Below are 23,719 nucleotides of genomic sequence, written 5' to 3'. Positions count from 1 at the left end.
GGTTTCAACGAGCGCATTTACGAGGTTGCGCAGTGCCGCCTCTTGCTCGGGACCGCACCTCTACTCCCCACCTTTCCTCAATAGCATAGTCAAGGGGGCTTGCATTGCAGTATAGTTTGGGATGAACTGGCGATAGAAGTTCAGCAGCCCTAAAAAGCGCCTCAGTGGGCCCATGTCTGTCGGTGACGGGTAGTTCAATAATGCCTGGACATTGTCATCACACGGTAGAAGGCATCCGCTATCCAGTTTAAGCCCCAGTAGCGGTACTCGGGTTGCTGCTATGTGGGTCTTGGTCGAGTTTAGCGTTATCCCCGCAGACCTCAGACGCTCCAACACGTCCATTAGATGGCGTAAGTGCTCATCGAAGGTACGCGAGTATACCACAACGTCGCCTAGGTAAACCAGAGCGTAGTGCCACGTTGCGTCATCCAAGCCATGATCGATTAGGCGGCGGTAAGTTACAGGCGCACCGACCAGTGCAAAGCGCACACCTGTAAACTGGAAATGTCCCCTGTGACAAGTGAAGGCAGCCTTCTCTCGGTCACAGGGATCTACCTCCACCAGAAAGTATCCTCTGCTTGCATCGAGCGTAGTGAAGTACTTCGCTCCGCCAACGCTGGATACGATCGAGGGAATGCTAAGAAGTGGATATGCGTCCCTGCGTGTCACCTCGTTCAGGCGGCGATAGTCAACACACAGGCAACACACAAAGGCGTCCCATCCTTTTTAGGAATCAACACCACAGGAAAACCCCATAGGCTGTCCGACCTTTCAACAACGCCTGTGTCGAGCAGTTCATGCAGAGCGCTGTCTAGTGCTTTCCTCTTAGCCAAACTCAACGGCCGATGATTGCACTTCCACGGAGAGGCGTCGCCAGTCTCAATTTTGTGCCTGTAGAGCGTAGTGCAACCAGGCCGCTCTGTGAATACGGCGTCATATTAAACTGCTTGAGTCATTCTGCAGCGGGTGGTCTCGTTCGCCCCTCACTGCAGTACACCGTGCCACCACAGTGGGGGTTATAGGCAGTGCGGGAGGCGAGCAGTTCCCCTCCGCGCCACTTTTCTCAGCGCGGCTGGCCGGACGGCTTGTCGACCCGGCCGCAACATTTCTGAGGGACCTTTTCGGGCAATCCTTGGGTCAGTCTGCGCACGAAGCACCATCGAACGAAGTTGCCTCTGACGCTTTTGAAATGTAACGAAGTGTTTCACGGCACCAGATGCTCGCTCCCTATATCCTCAGTTGCAGATGTCAATAACAATGCCCGTCTTGGTGAGGAAGTCTCTACCAAGAATTATAGGAACTGACAGACCAGGAAGAGGAGTGAGGCGTTATCGCCTTACCCGTTTCTCCCATTGCACCACAAGCCTGCTAGGCTTGTGCGCCGTGCCACTGGCGAGTTGGACGGTCACATCACTCTCTCTGAGTCAGACGCCGTTCCAACGTTGATGTTCACACACCTCGCCGAGAACGAGTGAAGCGCTTGACCCCGTGTCCAACAGCGCAAGAAACCTGCGCCAGCCGACTGTGACCTCTATGAGTGGCACTGGCGTGTCGTTGGGTGCTCCGAAACGACAAACCAGTGGGGAAAGGAGTTCGTGTGTCTCACTTGGCGCCGCTGTAACCGCCGCCGGCCATGCAGCCTTGCTCATCGGCGGCCCCGTCCCTTTCCCGAAAGCGCGTGTTCTCAGTTTGCAGGCGGTCTGCAATCCCGGGCCGTGGTGCCCCGGCTGGTTGCGCCTATAACAGAGGACAGTTGGCCTTTTGTCGGGCTTGGCGTTTTGTCGGGCTTGGCGTTCATTGCGTCGCGCCGTTTGACCTTTGTCCCTCACTATCGATTGCTCCCTTGCAGGCTCACTCTCCTCTGGCATCCTCGAGTTGGCATGTCGACCACGATTCTGCATAGCTCGGCCATCGGCCGCGCGTGCTGCACGCATGGCATAAGTGTACGGGTCGAGAGCCCAGTCCGATAAATCCGAACCGCTTCTCAGGGCTCTGTGACTGAAAGCAACCACACCATCTCCCCGGGAACGAGTGCGAAAAGTGTTCCCGTTCCACGCGCATCGCGGCTCAAGTGCGTGTGGCGCTGGGGGTGGACATCGGTATGAGCGCGAGGTGAGTATGTCCGCCTGTATGTGCTTTGCCACCGAGGCCAGCTCATCCAAATCCCTGTACTTGTGCCTCTCAAGCACACTGCGAAGGTGGGATGAGCTTGTCACGTTACTCTTTCCACGTTATCGCAGATCGGAGCAGAAGGGTCAGCGGTACGACAAAGCTCGTTCATCGCCCTTACGTACTCGAGCAAGGATTCGTGCGGATGCTGAGTGCGCCGCAGTCGCGCTGGTAATCTGCGGGCAGGACTTCCTCGCGTAAGGTCGAAATTAGGCCAGCGTACAAAACCACTAGCCAGTAAGCCGGAACCAGCGGGCAGCGTGATCAGTCAGCGACACTGGTACGACGCGTTCCAACATCTCCAGTCAGTCAGCATGCGATCGCGGTATTCGTTGATGCTGATTGAATCATGGTACCCGCTGTAGGTGGGTAAGTCCGCCCTCACTCTCTGCCTGGCAGCTGTGAGGATATCAGTAGAGTGTTCTGCACGACACAGTGTCAAGCTTTCAATCAGGTGCATTGCATCGCGCAACAGCGCCTACTGAGGATCGCTCTGGCCAGTAATGTCTGGCATAGGAGCGGGACGCGTTGAGCAAGTGTGCCGCTGTGGCTCCATGCTCTCCGCAAACTCTGGCGAAGGGCTCAGTGTTACGTGCCTCACGCCTTCAAGGGTACGTCCTGCCGGAGAGAGCGTCTCATGTGTAGCGCTACCCTCTTCGAAGCCGATCAAATTCCCAGGGCTAACATTCGCCGCAGGGCATGACTGAGCGGTAGCAGTTACCGCCGCTTCGAACTGTCACCTGTTGGTAGCCACCTGTGAAAGCGATACAACGGCTGTAAGTTAGCCTCATATGCTGCTATGGTTTGTTCGTGCGGTGGCAGTCACTCACAAAGACTCAACCTGTCACACCTCTGGCCTCACGTTGGGCGCCAAATATAAAGGTATTTCTCAAGTTCGCGCGGGAACACCTGACCCTTCTCTGGATCAAACAGCGCCGGTGGAGTGGCAGGCGCTCGCTAGCAGTTTCGCAGCAGCCCTAACATTCAGACCTGTGATCCCTAACTCGCGGTTCGCAGTGAGTTGCGGCCGCGGCGGGTTCAGGCCGGCGGGACAGGGTGAGTCTCAGACTTGAGGTGTTTATTCACCTTATAGTACAATACCACGAAACAGCAACAGCAACCACAAGCACAAATACAAAACCACAATGGCGGAGCGTTCCGCACGTCTGAGGCGAAAGAAACCGCGTAATGTTGGAACCACAAAGGAGGCTTCTAAGAGTTCAGCTATCCGCACTTGAGCCCTGGGACGGACAGTCGTTCACGAAGGCCGAGCGCAGCAGGGGGACGGCGTGCGGCGGTCTCAGCGGCTGACTTGAGATGCAGCCAGTCGCAAGCTCCTCAGTCGAAAGACAAAGGTGCATCGAGAGAATAGCGCTTCTGCCCGAGCGGCAGAGAGGGAGTCTCCCCGGTTCCAAGAGAGGTAAAGGAGGGTGCCTTGGGCTGTAGCATCGTGGCTTGGAGCGAAGAGCAGCGGCAGCGGTGAACGTGCCCTCTCCTCGCTACCCTCCGCGAGCGAGCACGTCATTATCGCGTGATAACCGCGTGGCTGCTCCGGAGATATCGGGATGCGCGTGCGATCCCAAAAGTGCTGTGGTCGTAGGTTATTGAGGTCTAGGATTCACATGAATATGAAGAGAGAAATAGTAAAATTGGTGAATAAGAAAGAGTCTAACCTAGACGCAGTAGAGTAAAAGCAGATCGTTTGAGGGTGGTACTTGCAAAGAAATATGCAGCCTTAGAACACATAGATGAAGATGACATAGGGGTATTAAATGAAACCGCAATTAGGCTGGCTTCAGAAGTAACAATTGAAGTGGGAGGTAAGGCAATAGGAGGTAAGTCCTACCGAGTAACGAAGAATCTGATAAATAAACGACAAAGAATGAAAGTGTTTAACTAAAGAGATCAGATATAATTCGTCGAACTTTGAAAACTGACCAACAAGGAGAAAGTGAGGGGTATTTGAAATTATAACGTGAGAGAGACTGAGGAAACAGTAAAAGATGGATGCAGCATGAAATCGTTGAGAAGAATACATGGAATGGGACAAGCGAAGGTGAACGCACTGAAATATTAGCAGGGTAATATAAGCAATTTCTAGGATATAGCAAAAGTTGCGGACGAATGGATGGATGGATGGATGGATGGATGGATGGATGGATGGATGGATGGATGGATGGATGGATGGATGGATGGATGGATGGATGGATGGATGGATGGATGGATGGATGGATGGATGGACGGACGGACGGACGGATGGATGGATGGATGGATGGATGGATGGATGGATGGATGGATGGATGGATGGATGGATGCATGGATGGATGGATGGATGGATGGATGGATGGATGGATGGATGGATGGATGGATGGATGGATGGATGGATGGATGGATGGATGGATGGATGGATGGATGTTATGAGCGTCCCCTTTGGAACCGGGATGCGGGTTGCGCCATTAAGCTCTTGATATTATGCTGCCTAATGTCCGACCTACGTAAAGCAATAAAAATGATTTAAAAAGCTTATCAACTCCCACAACCAAATTTTCTGATCCCCTATTGCGAACTGTGCTTTTGTAAGTCTCCGTTTTTTGTCGTTTCCTCACTTTCCTTCCACCAAGCCTCCAATCACCTCTTACTAATCCCTATTGCGGATATGTTTACTTTTCCACTGCTCTCCCTGAACCCCAAGAGCTTGAAGGAGGCCAGTGGTGCCTAAATCGAGCGCTGGGTAGGCGTCTTCGCATTCTAATAAAACATGCTCCATAGTTTCCCTAGATTTATCGCAGCAAGCACATGCTTCTTCTGCCTTTTTATATCTCGCTTTTTAGGTGCGTGTTCTACGGCATGCCTACATGCCTATCTCGTTTCGAAAAGTAATGAGCTTCTCTTTGAGTTATCATAAATTGTTTCTTTCCTGATTTCGTTTTTTTCTCTTAAGTAGTTACTCATGGCAGGTTTTTTTTTTCATTGCCGCCACCCATGAGATTATATCAGCCTCTATGACTTTCCGCTTGACGTTCTTTGTTGCTGCTTTGCGCACCCTACAGGCCGCATACTTGATGGTAAGCGTCCTAGTTGTTTTCTTTCACTGTGATTCAGTGTTTTTCCTGTACAGATACCTCAACACTCTCCCAGCCCATTTACTTCCTTCCATATTCCTCAGTCGTTCTACATGATCAATTTTGCAGCGAGCTTCCCTCACTTCAAAACTAGTCCAGCCCACATCACCGTGCACAGCATGATCTGTAGTCTTCCCTTGAGGGCCCAGTGCGAGGCATCCCACTGACCTTTGGTTCCCGTCGAGTCCTCCTTGTACCTCTGGTTTAGAGCAAACAACCGCATTTCCAAAAGTAAGTCCTGGAGCCATTACACCTTTATACATACCCCAGAGCACCTGTTACCTATTTTATCCCCATAGCGCTGTGTGCTTCATTATGGCTGCATTTATCTTCCGCTTGGCGGTTTTTTGTTTTTTCCTGTGTTTCATTTATCTATTGCCTTCGTTTATCGATATACCAAGGTATTCATCCTCTTTTACCCGAGGTATTTCCTGACCCTGTATCGCCACTGTCTGTTCACTGTTTTCATAGAATACTATAACACCAGATTCTCTAACACTAAATTTCAAACCTAAATTCTCTCCTTCCTGTCCACAGATATGAGCCAGACGTTGCAAATCACTTTGCTTATTAGCTAGCAACCCAATGTCGTCCGCATAAAATAAACCTGGAAGCTGCTGCTCTACTATTCTACCCGCCTATTTGTATGAGAGATTAAACTCGATAATACTTCGTTCCAATGCCCTCTCGATCATCACCATATACATCATAATGAGAAGTGTGGATAAAAGGCACCCCTGCCCCAGTCCCTTGTTGAGGTCAACTTCCTCCTCCCTCCTCATCCCTTCCCATTCAACGCAAACGGTATTTTCTACGTGATCTCCTTCCAAAGCTTTAGGAAATCGTCACTTAATCCCTCCCCTTCCAGAATATCCGAATAAGTATTGTGGTCTGCGTTGTCATACGCTCATGTAATGTCTAAAAAGGCCACACATATCGCTCTGCTTTCTACTCTTGATATTTCAATACACTGAGTAAGAACAAATAAGTTATTATGACAAAGCCTACGTATTGTGAAGCGATTCTGAAGTTCTCCCAGTATGTCATTATTTCCTGCCCATGCTTGCAGGTTTAATTTGATTGCCTGCATTGCTAACCAGTATATTATTGAAAAAATGATCAACGGTCTATACGAGTGAATTCTGTCTTTCTCCGCCTTACCTTTATAAATTAAGTTCATTCTACTTAATAGCCAACTATCTGGTATTCATCTAACTTTTAAAGTTGTTTTCACTGCTCTCAATAAAGCTTCCTTCCTTTTTGGTCCTTGTTCATTAGTTAGACTAACGGGAACCTCGTCTAGCCCTATTGCTGTGCGCTTAGGAATTTTCTCTTCGGCTTTCTTCCAGTTGACATTTGCAAACAGAAGCTTCTTTTCCATCTGGTTCTGTTTCGTGCTCTTTTTTCTTCAAAGAAAACCTCGCCATTGCCTTGGAAAGATTTGGCTGTTATTTTTCGGATGTAATTTAATGAGAACGGTGTACGCTAAGCGACAGCACAGCGTACACCGCACCCTAGCGGCTACCAGGCGTCGTAGGTATAAGTTAGCGTGTCGATGAGTGGCTATGTGGCGAAATGGCGTGGTTAGAGCTCCGGCCGCGTCGGGCGCGTTGACAAGTTAGCAGATGCGCGCAAACGGAATGAGTTGCCGTGGCAGCACCAGCTGGTTGTGTTTGGCGGCAATTAACTTCGAAAATGCCAGAAACGCCGTCACCCTTAGACACCGACTGAGCTAGAGCGCAAGCAACTTCATAGCGCTGTCATCTTTACTAACCTAGAGGTACCCATGCTGCGTGCCTGCAATGTTTTCTGCATAGTTACTCAGAGATAAAGAAAATGATATCTAAATATCCTCTTTGCAACTAATACACGGGGTCAAGACCACAAGCTTATTTTATGCGGTGCAACTGCTCACTTTATCAGTGGATGGAATCGAAGCTGCGCATTGCCTCAGAGCAATTTCTGGAATAATACGAGACTGGCTATCTGGAAAAAGAGTGTTCAATAGGTTACGTACGACAAGGTATTTAATGCGTGAAAAGGTACTGCACCGCAGTGAACTTTTAATGGAAGTATTCCATAAAGTGAGATAACTGCTCTCAAATAGCTACTGACAGATGACGGCAACATTTCACAAATGAGTGGACATGCGAACTAACCTGCAAGTTTCAAAACTTGTTCGTTGTTGCTAACTCTAAAATTTTATTGTTTTTCAGCGGGGAAAACAGGGAGAGGACATGAAGAGCACTTCAAGAAAAATTGCTCGTCGGGCATAGTACGTTGTGGAAGTGCAGATGATTACCGCAACTTTTGCGTCTGCTGTGAGTGTGCTTATTTCATCCTCTGAAATGCAGTCACTTTTTCTCGTAGGCTGTCTGCAAAATTGCCAAAATAATCAGAAACGTAAGAACGTAAATTGAAGATGCGTTCTTTATTTTTGTTTGTTATTACTTAATGCTCCTTTATTGTATGTCTGCATAGCGCTTCTCAGCTAAGTTTAGCAAAGCTGTTCAGCGGATAAAATAATTATATATGCACGTGGAATATATTAGTTCAAGCCCAGCAGTGGTCCGCCGTCAGACCTCTCATAACTAAACCCCGTGACTCTTATAATTTTATTGCACACCTTTTTTGTGTTATTTTGTCGCTTAAACATCTTGGCTAACGTTGGCTGGGATACATGGTATGTAGTGTTTCCTTTAGCTTGAACAAAGTTTTAAAAGCTGTCTGTAGCACATAATACGATTCTAACCCTCGAGCTAAATTAATGGATGAGGCAGCGGTTGCGTCTACGAGAAGTAACGACACAAAATACCTCTTAAAATAATCAATTTATTGTAAGACGCGGGAATTATAGTTAGTGGTTTTGGAAGGAATATCAACTTAGAACGAATTATGAGGATTCTGCCAGTTTCGAAATATGCACCATCAAGCTTTCGACAAAATATGGACTGTTGTTTCACTTATTTTAAAAAAAATGCAATCTTATTTATTCATTTATTCATTCAGAATACCTTACAGGCCTAAAGGGCATCGTGTAAGCGGGTTTAGTTACTACAAGCAAACTAGTAAGGAACAGGGTTACTAAGCAAGTGAGCATCAAAATGTTAGGCAACAAAGTAAATTGCAAAAAGCAGAACATGGTTTCAACGCAAGTGAACGAAAAAAGAATGCAATACAGCAAAAGACGTTAGCGAAATAAGCACTAAAAGACAATTTGAGTGCAATGCGAAACATCACAAAATAAAGAAATTATGGACTTAAACGACTGATGTATGATACAGCACTACTGCAAAAAATTCACCTCAAGCTTGTGAGGAAACGTATTCAAGTTATTGTGAGAGCCAATCACATCGGAAGATCATTCCACATCCGGGTGGCTTCTGGAAGTGTGGTTTTGTTAAATGCATGGTGTTACCAAAGATGCGCGTGAAGCTGAGATGATAATAAAGCCTGCGTGACCTGAAAAAGGGGCGTTCAAGATGTAACTAGGCTATTTTATTACATACCTCTCCCGGAACTGTACTTTTCGCAGAAGTAATGGCCACCTTGTAGTGCAATTAAGCACAACGGTAAAAAGGGGTCTATCTGCCATAGGCAATTTTTGAAAATTTGGGGCAGGTAAAAAATCTCCTGGCATAACGGTGCAGTGTGCAGCACGGAACGAGTATTTATATTAGGAAATAAACCTACAATCGAGGCAATATATATCTGAAATATTGACGGCATTGAAGAAGTCATTCATTAGTGATTCATGAGTCGTATGTCTGCTGATGGTATCTGCTTGTTTTTCGTCTGAAATTATTCTACGTATTGTAAGAATCACCTGGGTGAGGTTTTTATCGGTGTTTGCGAGAAACAGTGTTCTTTCTTAGTGACTGTTCGCAACAAACAGAAGCAAGAAGTGCCATGTTGTAAAGCTGTGCTATTCTGTTTTACTTGCTTTCGCCTAACGTCGTGTTTAAGCGACAATGGACGGGAGTGTGGGTGGAGACCCACTACTTCTTGAACAGCGTAGTGAGACGTCCTTCTCTATTACAAGCATTTTCTTTTTTGTGCAGCTAAGTTACCAATTTTTGCAGGTTAGAAGTTATTTTGATTTCGTGTGTGTCGTTGATAGAAAAGGCGTAGCATGTTGAAGTGAGGAGTGGGGCACCGACCACACCTTGCCCAAACAGTACTACATGCTTTGGTTGAAACCTTTATTTGGATGAATGTGATTTCTAAGATGTTCTAATTATTTCTTGCCTACTTACATATCTCTTCGAAACATTTTATTACAAAAAAAAGAATCTAGCACGCATGTACCATAAGGCAACTGGCCCAGAATTTGCGGCATGAACAGATCTAACAAAACAATGCATAGTTACAAGGGAGAGCAAGTAAATTGAATGACAAGTCGATTTTTGTGACAGAAATAATATTAACTGCTCTGGGACTTAACCACACAATGAGCTACGGAGCCTCCATGCACGCGACTTTCAGTGGGCCCTAGTGATCGTGAAAGCAAATGAAGACTGACGTAAACTGGGGGCCCTGTAACATGAAATTTTTCATTTTAGTTTTATTCCAATTTACTGACCTCAAATTTAAGTAAGCAGTGATGCAAAGATTGGGTGAGGACCCGCCAATCTTTGGGGACCGTTTTACCAGCCCAATCTGCTCGAGGAGGTTATTCTCCTCGTCTAAAGGAGGTTATTTTGGTTCGCTTTGGAAATGAACGTCATTGCCTACCTCGAAATCTTTTTCTTATATAATTGGCTGATGACAGGCCAACAGGCGAGTAGCTTGAAGCCGTAGAGAGGGTTTTGGTGGGGCCGAGTTAGAGTAGTGAAAGTAGATGACCAGATGAGGAGAGCGTTGACGGTGACTGCGATTGGTCCGCTCCCCTTTGTTTAGCTTCCTGTGGCTGGTCAAGCGTCGTGGCGGTGTGCAACGGGGAGATCAAATTCTATTCAAACGTGTTCTCAGTGAAGAAACTTGGCAGTTCGTTGTCGTATACGTGCCGAAAGGGCTCGACAACGTCCTACTGCAAATCATATATTTTTCTTATTCACAAAAAAATCCATTCTTGCCGGCAACCTACACGCAGCTAGGGACATAGCGATCGGTGGGCAGCCACCTTCTATTCCTTGCAGAAGGGAGCAATCTCTGGCTATCAAAAAGAAATTATTCAGCATAATATTTCCCGTTCACTGCGTACACGTCACTTTGACGTTGCGAGGTTTCACAGCTTTACGAGGCTGGACTAGAGACAGGTCAAGTTGTCGCAACCCGAACATTTTTGTACAAAAGCGGAGGACTAATGATGAAAAATAGTTTAGAACGGGAAATACTTTCTTTCTTTTGTGCGGCCTCATCATACATAATTATTCCTACGCATCATATGAGATGGAGTGTTTCCACAGTTTTCATAACGTCGCATGACCAACAGGCAAAGTGGGCGTGGCGCAAACATTTTTGACCACTCATAGAGGGATAATGGTATAAACGGAAAAGAAACAGATTGGACTAGTACGTTGGAGTGCCGCAGTTCATAGAAAGCCCACAAAGAGGATCAAATTATATGAAAAGAGAAAACTGGCATGCACCTAGACCACAGCACAAACCTAGGAAGGAAATTCATATACGGGATTCTCAGAGAGAAAGGTTTGCAATAGACCCCCTCTAACATTCGTCTCACCCGGAACCAATGGCTTTCCGGGTTGGTCGCTCTTCAATCTTTAGTAAGGAGGAGACTAATAAATAGCAGGGTGAAGCCTAAATAATCGAATATTCGATGTATAGGAACGCTGAATGGGGCAAATTAGCTCTGCGGGACCCTGTATGGTGGACAAATTCCATAACATGGAAACATTTGGACCGTTACGAAGCTACAAAGTTTGTGCTTGTCATTGTTCTTTTTTTATGGCGAATCAAGAGCACTGATGACGAGCACTTGTGAACCTCACGAAAGAAAAAGTGAATGCATGGGCGTCATTATTTCAGCTTTCCCACGTATATACAGCGTCCATCAGCAACACCATGCCAATGCTACGAAAGCCACAAGTGGCCGGGAGAACGAAAATAATTGGCTCCTGCTTTTCGTTTAGTGCTAAGCTGTTCGGGTACTTGGTCGAGAAAACAAATTTCTGGGCCATTTGTAAAATGGTCTTTGTTTTACAAACCTCTACGATGACGGAGAAGCAGACTGTGGTGTTATTATCGCCGCTAAAGCGATAGCGGCGGCGCGACTATCGCGGCAGCTTGTTATATCAACCCAGTTATGTGGCCACCGGGCTGCATTCCACTACGAGCCGTCATGGAAGAAACCACGTTTGGTTTTGCTGACGACATCTTCCTTCGTCTGCTGTCCCCCCCCCCCCTCCTACAAAAACACCACACAGACAGCAATGAAAACTGCGCGCAACGAAAACTAATTGTTAATTGGGCGAACCTGTGCCCTTAAAGACATGTTACACTTCAGCGCGATTGGCTATCGAAAATTTGTCCGCTGGTCAAGCGCGTTAGCTATTCATTCACACAGCACAGGTTTCAGCTTAATCACTGGTGACCGCGTTTATTCTAGAATGTTCAACACTATTCACGTCGCACCTACAATAACATTACACTAGGTTTGGCGACAACTTACCCAATAAACCCGCCGAGGTAGCGTAGTGGCTTTAATGTTACGCCCCAGGGTGCGGGATCAAATCGCGTTGGCGGCGGCCGCATTTCGGTGGGGGCGAAATCTAAAAGCGCTCATAGAGTACTCATTGGATGCAATTTATGGAACCTAATGTAAAAATTATGCCGGATCCCACACTGCAGCGTGTCTCATAATAATTTAGTGGTGTTGGCATGTAGAAACGAATAATTAAAGAAAGGCCCACAGATACAATCAAGCAAAGCATACGTGAAAGTTCCGATGCATAGAAGCACGCCTTGCGCAGTTGAATAACTTTCGGTTGCTAGCACCTGAGATGTGCTCCCCGAAAAAAAAAGCACGGACAAATTATAAACAATGTACGCGTGTGAATGCCGCCTTGATAAAAAGCATCGCGGCAATGCGGCAAGCTGAAGAAAAAAGCGGTGTACACCTCAAGCGAGAACTAAAAATCAACTAACAAGTTTGCACAGCCCAATTCTTTAAAGCGATAGTAATAATAATCTTCTGTAATATGCGTGACAACTTCAACAAAATCTCATAGTCCAGTGAACCAAGACAACGGAGTGCCTTGTACGGCGCCAAATAACGGCACAGAAGTTTTCATCGAGTCGACGACAGCGTGTTGGTGTACAAAACCACATACGGTCGCCGGGCTGGTATTCTACATAGCGTCATCGACGATTATAGTGTCGACTGTCGGTTCTTTGCTGATGCGTATGCCGGCGAGTAGTCAGGCTTTTTCTGTGCGCTGTAAATAGGCGGTGACGTCAAGGTTTTCTTCGCCTGCAACAGACGGTAGCATAGCGCTGAGCGTCGTTGCCGGGTTTCTTCCATAAACCAGCTTGAATGGCATCATGTGCGTTATTACTTCCAGTGACGCGTTTTAAGAGAAAGTTACGTATGGAAGGACGGGATCCCACGTGCTGTGCTGACGCCTACGTACATTGCTAACTTGTCGGCGAGGGCCTTGCTCACCCGTTCCTTAAGGTAATTCGTCTGCTTCTCGTAAGCGGCTGTCCTCCTTTCATTTGTCTGGCATTATTGATCAATCGCACGCGCCTGGTTACGCACCACTGCAAAAGCCTATGCCCGTGATCATGACTTCCGGGCACCATGTCGTGGTCGAACGTTCTCGGCGAAGACTTTCGCCATTACTGCTGCACTACCTTTTAGCCACGCATTAGTTTCTAAATGGAGAGTGAGATAATTGGCTGCCATAACGATTCACTTATTTCATGATGCTGACGTTATAAATGGCCCAGTAAGTTTATGCTGATCTGCTGGCACAGTCTGTGAGGAGTTTCGGTAGGCTGCAGGTATACCGCAGGCTTTTTGTGGTGTCTTGCGTTGCTGACAATCTATGTAGGTCATGAGGCATTGAGCTACGTCGCCGGCAAGGCGCCGCCAGTAATACTTCTCCTGTATCCTGGAGAACGTATTAACCGAAGACAGGAGCAATCGGGTGACAGCGCAGGGCCTTTAGAACTACTGGTAACAATCCTGATGCTATGTCGAGCAGGTAGTTGACGCGGACTGGGGAGAAGTTCTTCACAAGCACATTACTTTGAAAGAAAACCGAAGCAAATCAATATTTAAGGGCAACAAGGACAAATTCATTCTTGCCTTCCAAGAACTCAGAAAAGTTTCTTTGTTCCGGGTCTCCTCACTGCTGTTCGGCAAGGTCGTCAACGTTTGATGTTTCCATTATAATGTTATCGTCTCGGTTGTCTTCCGGTGGCGGGTGGATGATGTCGCAGTCAGTCGGGATACGGACACGCATCAGTGTGTCTGTGCGAATTTGTTGACCACGGTATTGTACAATTTTTAGAGTCTGGGGCTTCACCTTGCTAAGTGTCCTGAAGGATCCTTTAAAATTTCAAGAATCCACAACGCGTGACTGTTGCTCATTACATTGAAGGACATATACTATAAAGGCGTGGTCAAAAGCGTGCGAGCTACGCTTTCGTGTGGTATTTCTAACTGGTGAGTCTGTAAATTGCTGGACAATGGCTGTTGAGCAAGAAAATCAGCAGAGTTCGATCGTTGAAATTATATTATGGATGACCTGTATTGGGCACGAATTCCACCACTGCAAGACTTGCGCTAAGAAGTGTGAGGTGGTATAACGGATCACGTAGAGGCACAGCCGCCGCATTGGCTGTGCCGCTAAGAGGTGAGCGGGCTAAGAACAAAAGGTTTAACAACGCTAGGAGAGTATTTGCTGCACTGTGGTCCGCGACTAACCTATGATAAGTATTGAGAAATGAAGAAGTACACATCAAAAAGAAGTTAATCGTTGCGAAGGGCTAATGGACGCCCTGTTGGAGACAAAGTTTGTATAGCTACATAAAAAAATTATTAGCGAAAAACTTCGGAACCACTCAGGTACAAGTATATGCTTTTTTCCTGTCGAGAGCACATATCTGCGCCCTATAGCTTCTGCAAGGGAATCGTCGAGACTGAGATCGTAATTAGAGCAAGGTAGCTTGTGTCTTTCATTCATGGCCCAGTGCGAACAAGTGCATTGCGTATAATTCGCCTTCATGAGTGAAAAAGAAATTGCAGAATTCGGGTATAGATCGGACAGGATATCGCCTTTTCTTTGTTGCTTTCTTTTCTTCCCTCGGTTTTTCTTCTTCTTCTTTTCTTTTCATCGAAGCGCGCGCCTCCCCTTCTAGCGCAGCCTTTGCTGTGGATGGCGCGGCTTGGAGGTAATCTGTAGAGAGTACTAAGGCTAGGCGAATTGAAATTGCTCGTACCTCCAAGTGTCCTGCGTTCTCACAAATCTTGTGTTGGAATCACGTAATCTCGGGCCTAATCTTGCGTCTCACTGACGAGGTAAAATTAATGTTCCCCTACAGACTACACGCGCTAGTCTGAAACATGTAAAGCTGAGAAATCATGTACGACCTGTCGTAAGCAAAGGCTAAAGCACACATTAGCAACCTTGTGAAATTAGTTGGCCAAAAATGGCACGAATGTAGAACTGAACTTCTTGAATGAGCGACGAAGCATAAATGTTTTTCATTGATTTATCTTTTGCTTCAACACTAATTGTGTTTCTCTATAACGTCCCGCTTCGGATCCAGTGAATTTATCGCCAACATATTTGTATATTGTATGAATATTCTTTACGCATATATTTCCCTATTTTGTGCATTGTTTTGTAATTCTATTACGTTTTTACTTTTTCTGCATGTTGACTTTCTGCTGCACATGTATGGAGTTGATACCACTGTATGTCATGCTGCTCTACTGTATGGACGCAGTGAAGCCGCTTCAGGTTTCCTGTCCATGCTCCAAACATGACACATGTCGAATGAAGCTAAATTGAATTGAATATCAAATGTTGGAGGCACGTTGAAGTTGTATGTAGTAGGAAGTGCTCGCTCGCCGCTGCCACCTTTCTTCATCACGCCAGCGTTGTGACAGTGGGTGTTCTCAGCTACACGAGTCATAACCCTTCATGGTTGCCTGTACTCCTGCATCACCATGCATGTTAATTTAATTATTAGGCGAATGTTTAGCACACCTTCTACGGCCGATAAATCTTTACCCCTTACTTCGCGCAGTTGTCTAATATTTTTTTGTGGCAATCAATGATTCATCTGTGATTTTTTCTTATGCGTACAACGGCGTCACTCTGTCACAGAATTTTGTTTAACACTGGATGAGGCCTGCATAAGTAATTCACTCCTAAGCCTAGGAGTACAATACCAACCACCAAGCTTTGTCTAGACATCACCCCTTATCTACACTCTGTTTAACTCTAATATAAACAAGGTTCCTTGTTCAGTTCTCCAAGAAGATTAATGAAGAATGCTATAAGCTCTTATAGCGCAAAAAATTACGAAGGAAAGAAGAATGCTGCATTTATTTCGAAAGCTCAAAAATATGTAGGAAATTAGAAACATTCGCAACACAGTAGTGCGAATGTGGCCCCTTTCTGCAATAGGATGTGAACTTTGTGGGACGTACAGTTCTCCCAAGAAAATAAGAAACGATGGGGACGACACCGTCCGGGCAGTTCCTCTTAACTACGTTACGTTTTTCTAACTTTGCCCGCTTGCCACCCATGAAATGCCGCCTATTTCCTCGAAATGTCAACTTTGTGGCGTTTATCGTTTATTCGGAAAAAACATGAGACTGCGTACGAGTTTCAAAACTACGCTTTTGACGCTCAGAGATATTTGTATGGCTAATTTCTGTGTAGGCTGTAATAGTTCTAAACCATGTGCCACACATACGACGTGGTATAAGAAAGCTTCGATACTGGCTTTGTTGTGAAAATGTTATTTTTCTGCATTGAAGCGATTTAACCTTGGATCTGGTCCTTTTGCGCAATAATGGAGTGCTTGTAATGTTCCAGCCAATTACAAACTGGTTACTGGAACTGCTTTTTTTTCCTGTATGACTCCATAACCCACTCTCTTCGTGCCAATTTTCACCAATTGTGTTAAAATCGGCGACGTTTGAGCTGGCTTTCTAGTTTTCGGGAAAGGGCGAAATAAGTACCAGCATAATCTTACAAGCAGGCTGAACGTGGAAGATAAATCATCCTGTTTTCCCGTAAGGGACTCACGTGTCCGGAGTGATCTCTGCACTGGTAGGTGTACTGTCGTCGTTCATCATCCAGCTCCTCGTGTCCCCCAAAGTGAGCCGTTATCCCAAAATTTCTTCCCAGAAAAGCTTTAGAATTTGGCAGTAAAACACGCTGTTCGTAATCTGACGTTTGGGATGAAGTCTTGATGCATAAAACCATGAATTTCGCAAAGAACAATGCAGATGCACTTTGTCGAGATGCGGACATATCCAGCTTTTTCGCGAAGTACATACATTTACGCGCCTAAATTTTTAAATTGCATGCGAGGTTCTTTTCGAACGTACCGGAACCTCATTCGACGCGTGGGTTCTTACCGAAAGGTTGATTTTCGTTTATTTTTCTCTATTTCAACCACCAACCTCTGAGCCGGGCAGCTATCATGGCAGCTCGACCACGTTGGCTTAGTCTCTTAGTCTATATCTCAAGTAAACCATATTCATGAAGTTCGGCCTAAAAGACAGGTCATTCCTCTGACTTCAATCGCACTTATCTCGCTGTCTTCCGCAAATCAAAACCCACCTCATCAGCCGAAGTGGCAGGGACAAGAGAAAACCTGCGTTTATGCGCAATGACAATATTGACACGTATACTTATCTTTATCGGGCAACCACGTTTCGCAGCCTAACAAAAGTAATCGCACAGCGTGGGACGCGCCTGTATGTACCGAAGTTTCTGGAACGTTATCGATGCTTCTATCTGCTGTCTGTTGTCGCTGAACGTTATGTTATCTGATTGCATCACTTGACGCGAATGGTGTAGAACTTTGTGGAAGGCATGCCGGTCCGAACGATTAGTCTGGAACATTCGATGACTGCTCTATAAAAGCCGACGCGCTTGACCCGCTGATCAGATTTTCGACGATCGCCGAGCGTGTTCGCCGCCATCGTTGCGCTTTAAGTGTAGCCTGTTTTGTGGGCACAGGTTCGCCCAATAAAAGCTAGTTTTGTCTTTCACAGTACTGCTACTGTGTTCTTTAACGTCACTACCACGTGACATGTGGTGGAGGTGCTAGTGCGTTCATGTACCGAACGCCCCCGCAAAGTCGCGATCCAAGCCCAAAGCCCGAGGACAAAACTAACATCGCCGAAGACCAGCGTGCTAGCCGCAGACTGCAAAGACTGCCCCCAGAGCACGGACTTCTGCCTGAAACGACAAAGAAGATAGTGATCAAGACAACCCAAATGGCTGCCCCAGTGTCCCCCGTTATCCTACAGCAACCTCGGGACCCACCAACTTTCCATGGAGCAGCAACTGAGGACCCGGAATACTGGCTGGAGACGTACGAGCGAATCGCGACTTTCAACAACTGGTACTCCGACGACAAGTTGCGGCACGTATACTTCGCCCTAGAAGACGCCGCCAGAACGTGGTTCGAGAACAGGGAGTCGACATTGACAACATGGGACCTGTTCCGTACCGGCTTCATGCGCACCTTTACAAGCGTCGTGCGCAAAGAAAGGGCCGAAGCCATGCTGGACGCCCGAGTGCAACTACCGAACGAGAACGTTGCCATCTTCACGGAGGAAATGAAGCGTCTCTTCCGCCACGCCGACCCGGATATGCCCGAGGAGAAGAAAGTCCGCCTTCTCATGCGTGGTGTGAAGGAAGAACTTTTCGGCGCAATGGTACGAATCCCACCGAAGACCGTAGAAGAGTTCCTTCGCGAGGCAACCAGCATCGAGAAGACACTCGAGATGCGAAACCGGCAATTCGACCGCCGCACGAACGCGACAAACTACGCCGGACTTCAGTCACTGGCCACCGACGACCTGCGCGAGACTATCCGAGCTGTCGTGCGGGAGGAGCTACAAAAGCTGTTCCCATCATCACAGCCTCAGGTGGCTTCGATTGCCGATATCGTGCGTGAGGAACTCCAACAACAACTAGGAGTAGCCCCTGAATCGCCGCAGCCCGAGCCGCAAGCAATGATCTACGCCGCCGTCGCACGCCGTCAAGGCCCCCCTCCGCGACCGCGCCAGGGCCCTGTCACGCCGCAGTTTCGTCGTCCGCCGCCGCCGCCGCCGCCAGCACGACCACCCGTCGCCCAGCGCACCTACCCGAGGAAGACAGACGTTTGGCGCGCTCCTGACCACCGCCCGCTCTGCTACCACTGCGGGGAAGCCGGCCATGTGTACCGCCGATGCCCATACCGGGAGATGGGACTGCGAGGTTTCGCCGTTAACGCGCCGCGGCCACAGATTGGCGAACGACCTCGCGATATCGCCGACTACCTCGCCGCCACTCAGTGGAGCCATCGACGAGCTTCCCGTTCGCCGTCACGAGGCCGCTACCTGTCGCCGCAGCGCCGACCATACACTGGCTCAGCCCGCGGCCGGTCCGTCAGCCCATATCCGGAAAACTAAAAGCAGCAACCGATGGAGGTGCGGTTGCTGTTCGTCGAACTGACGAAGATCCTCCGCCGCCGACGAAGACGACGAAGCAACCATCTCGACGACCTAATGACGACACGCCGCCGTCCCGACGAAGTCAGGAAGCCAAAACTACACCGACGAAAGTTGACTTGACGACGCGACGTTCAAGCTTCAGTTTAACACGACGCAGCCGTGATCCGACGCCAAGACCCAACGCAACGCCAGACAAAGAACCACCGACCTCAGCGTGCTTCTCGACGGACACGCGGTTACCGCCTTAGTGGACACAGGGGCTGATTACTCCGTCATGAGTGGACACATCGCCGCCCAGCTGAAGAAGGTTAAGACTGCATGGGAAGGCCCTCAAATTCGCACCGCAGGAGGACACCTCATCACGCCGACTGGAATCTGCACGGCAAGAATAACCATTCATGACCGAACTTACCCTGCCACTTTCGTTATCCTCCAACAGTGTTCACGAGACGTCATTCTCGGTATGGACTTCCTGAACCAACACGGCGCAATCATCGACCTGAAGTCACAGTCAATAACGCTGTCGGAAGATAAAGCGATACCGCCGGAGAGCCCCCGTAGTCACCATGCCTTGAGTGTGCTCGAAGATCAAGTGAGCATCCCGCCTCACTCCAGCATTGTTATTTTGGTCGGCACCGAAACACCCGCTGAAGTAGAAGGCGTCATCGAAGGCGACCAACGTCTTCTGCTCGACCGTGAAATTTGCGTCGCAAGAGGGATCGCTCGACTGCACGGAGGAAACACGAAAGTGTTGCTGACAAACTTCAGCAACGAGTTCAAGCACATCAACAAGGGCACGACCATCGCATACATCGAGGGAATTGTGGAAACCAGCGATGCCTTTGTCCTCTCGGATTCTGTCGCATCTACCCCGACGACTGTAGTTCCCGAGCCAGACTTCGATATAAGTCCAAGTCTCCCCGTGATTAAGCAGCAACAGCTCAGAAGTCTGCTTCGACGATACAAAAGCTGCTTTTCGACGTCATCGAGGATTCGACAAACACCAGTCGCAAAGCATCGCATAATAACCGAAGAATGCGCTCGACCACTACGCCAGAGCCCTTACCGAGTTTCGACGCGGGAACGTGAAGCTATAAGAGAACAAGTCGACGAAATGCTGCGCGACGACATCATCCAGCCGTCGAAAAGCCCGTGGGCATCCCCTGTTGTCCTGGTAAAGAAAAAGGACGGAAGCCTACGTTTCTGTGTCGATTATCGTCGACTGAACAAGATCACGAAGAAGGATGTATACCCCCTCCCACGGATAGACGACGCATTGGATCGGCTCTGCAACGCTAAATACTTCTCGTCGATGGACCTCAAGTCTGGCTATTGGCAAATAGAAGTCGACGAAAGAGATCGCGAAAAGACCGCCTTCATCACCCCAGACGGCCTCTACGAGTTCAAGGTTATGCCATTTGGACTGTGCTCGGCACCTGCAACGTTCCAGCGCGTCATGGACACGGTTTTAGCAGGATTTAAGTGGCAGACCTGTCTCGTTTACTTGGATGACGTCGTTGTCTTCGCCGAAAATTTCAACGATCACCTTAGGCGGCTTGCAACAGTACTCGAGGCCATCAAGTCATCAGGGCTCACTCTGAAGCCAGAAAAGTGTCGCTTCGCCTACGATGAGCTTCTGTTCCTAGGCCACGTCATCAGCAAGTCTGGAGTCCGCCCCGACCCGCAGAAGACAGCTGCCATCGCAAAGTTCCCGCAGCCCACCGACAAGAAGGCAGTGCGTAGATTTCTTGGCATGTGTGCTTACTACAGGCGATTTGTCAAGGACTTTTCACGCATCGCTGAGCCGCTGACACAGCTAACTAAATGTGACATTGAGTTCAAGTGGGAAACGCCGCAGGCCGACGCATTTGAAGAACTCAAACGACGCATGCAGACTCCGCCCGTACTTGCGCACTTCGACGAGCAAGCCGATACCGAAATTCACACTGACGCCAGTAGCCTAGGCCTCGGTGCCGTCCTAGTCCAGAGAAAAGATGGACATGAACACGTGATAGCTTACGCTAGCCGGTCGTTGTCAAAAGCGGAAGGCAATTATTCCACAACGGAAAAGGAATGCCTCGCCATCGTTTGGGCTACAGCGAAATTTCGCCCCTACCTATATGGCAGGCCATTCAGAGTGGTCAGCGACCATCACGCGTTGTGTTGGCTAGCTAACTTAAAGGACCCTTCAGGACGGCTGGCACGGTGGAGCCTCAGACTACAAGAATACGACATTACTGTAACATACAAGTCCGGACGAAAACACTCAGATGCCGATTGCCTATCACGCGCCCCCATTGACCCGCCGCCGCAAGATAACGAGGATGACGACGCCTTCCTTGGAATAATAAGCGCGGAAGACTTCGCTGATCAACAACGAGGGGACCCGGAGCTAAAAGCCCTTGTCGAGTATTTGGAAGGGCACACCGACGTTGTCCCTAGGGCATTTAAGCGTGGACTATCTTCGTTCACGCTTCAAAACAACCTACTCGTGAAGAAAAACTTTTCACCAGTCCGCGCCAACTACCTTCTTGTTGTTCCGTCGGCGCTGCGTCCAGAAGTACTGCACGCCTTACACGACGATCCAACCGCTGGGCACCTCGGATTCTCCCGGACGCTGTCGAGAATACAGGAAAGGTATTACTGGCCGCGTCTGACCGCCGACGTCGCCCGTTACGTTAAGATATGCCGAGACTGTCAACGACGCAAGACACCACCGACAAGGCCAGCAGGGTTACTACAACCGATCGAACCTCCTCGTCGACCATTCGAGCAGATTGGGATGGATTTGTTGGGGCCGTTTCCGACGTCAACATCCGGGAACAAGTGGATCGTCGTGGCGACGGACTATCTCACCCGCTTCGCTGAAACAAAAGCTCTACCGAAAGGCAGCGCAGCCGAGGTGGCGAAATTTTTCGTCGAGAACATCCTGCTGCGACATGGCGCCCCAAAAGTCCTCATTACCGACAGAGGAACGGCTTTTACAGCAGAGCTCACCCAAGCCATTCTGCAATATAGCCAGACAAGCCACAGGAGGACAACTGCCTACCATCCGCAAACGAATGGTCTCACGGAGCGCCTGAATAAGACCCTCGCCGACATGCTAGCGATGTACGTCGACGTTGAGCACAAGACGTGGGACGCGGTCCTGCCGTATGTAACCTTCGCTTACAACACGGCGGTGCAAGAAACAACACAGATCACGCCGTTTAAGCTGGTTTACGGCAGGAACCCGACGACGACGCTCGACGTCATGCTGCCCCACGTCATTGACGAAGAGAATGTTGACGTCGCTAGCTATCTCCAGCGCGCCGAAGAAGCCCGACAGCTCGCCCGCCTGCGGATCAAGGACGAACAGAGGACCGACAGCCGATACTACAACCTCCGACGACGCTTCGTCGAGTACCAGCCCGGCGACCGTGTTTGGGTATGGACCCCGATACGCCGACGAGGACTCAGTGAGAAACTACTCCGACGCTATTTCGGACCCTACAAGGTCATCCGACGCATTGGCGCTCTGGACTATGAGGTCGTGCCAGACGGCATTTCGCATTCACAGCGGCGCCGCGCACGATCTGAAGTGGTCCACGTGGTGCGCCTTAAACCCTTTTACGGACGCTGACAAACTTCGCCATTTTTGTTCTTTTCTTTGCTACGAGTGCTTTTGTTCATTACCTTCGTTTCTTTGCAGCATCGGGTCGATGCTTTTTAAGAGGGGGGTAATGACACGTATACTTATCTTTATCGTGCAACCACGTTTCGCAGCCTAACAAAAGTAATCGCACAGCGTGGGACGCGCCTGTATGTACCGAAGTTTCTGGAACGTTATCGATGCTTCTATCTGCTGTCTGTTGTCGCTGAACGTTATGTTATCTGATTGCATCACTTGACGAGAATGGTGTAGAACTTTGTGGAAGGCATGCGGGTCCGAACGATTAGTCTGGAACATTCGATGACTGCTCTATAAAAGCCGACGCGCTTGACCCGCTGATCAGATTTTCGACGATCGCCGAGCGTGTTCGCCGCCATCGTTGCGCTTTAAGTGTAGCCTGTTTTGTGGGCACAGGTTCGCCCAATAAAAGCTAGTTTTGTCTTTCACAGTACTGCTACTGTGTTCTTTAACGTCACTACCACGTGACAATATTTGTAATGCGAAAGTGTTTGAATGCACATTAATGAGTTGTTTTTTTTTCAAAACAGAGCCAGTTGCAGATCGTTTTGATTCCTCCTTTTACATCACCCACAAAATGCTTCCCCAAGCTATGTATAAGGAATTTAAGTCTCATGTTTAGTTCTTATAAAGTGGTCAAGCAAAGTTTTCGCTCCATATATAGCACCTAAGGAGGGGAAAAGAAAGATTTTTTATTACTTTTTTCAGCTTCACGCTAAACTACACAATTGATACTTTCGGTGCACATTGCCGCAACCTATGTCCCCACTTCTTCCAAATTTCGAATTGCGGCCACCATTGGCAGTGAAATAAACAAGTATTTAGCAAGTTCAATTTAACACCTAAATAGTCTACATATTTAAACATGTCATCGCATGATGAATGTCAAGTTAAGGCGATTATCATCGAGGCAATGTGGCTGAGCCAATGTGGCCAAGTTCGAACCAACTACGGCAAGCAATCTGTTAATTTCAGCGCTTTTTTATTATGGAACTCGCCACCAGTTGCTTTAAAATTATTGACACTAGATTCATTTATTACAGAATTCAAAAAGTTTCTTTTGAACCAACCGAGCTTTAAAATAACATATTTTTATATGCC

At 48.1% G+C, this 23,719-nt stretch overlaps 1 protein-coding gene across 1 annotated transcript in view; it reads left to right on the top strand.

Annotated features, from left to right (window-relative positions):
* The window catches only part of LOC139049995 (uncharacterized), a 159,999-nt gene that overhangs the window by 134,457 nt on the left and 1,823 nt on the right, over positions 1–23,719 (top strand). The window contains exon 4 of the mRNA XM_070525980.1: positions 7,508–7,612. Coding sequence (XP_070382081.1) covers positions 7,508–7,612 — 105 coding nt within the window. The remainder of the gene's footprint in view (positions 1–7,507; positions 7,613–23,719) is intronic.

Source organism: Dermacentor albipictus, chromosome 9 (genome assembly GCF_038994185.2).
Source record: "Dermacentor albipictus isolate Rhodes 1998 colony chromosome 9, USDA_Dalb.pri_finalv2, whole genome shotgun sequence".
NCBI classification, from domain to species: domain Eukaryota; kingdom Metazoa; phylum Arthropoda; class Arachnida; order Ixodida; family Ixodidae; genus Dermacentor; species Dermacentor albipictus.
This window is presented reverse-complemented; position numbering and strand designations above follow the sequence as displayed.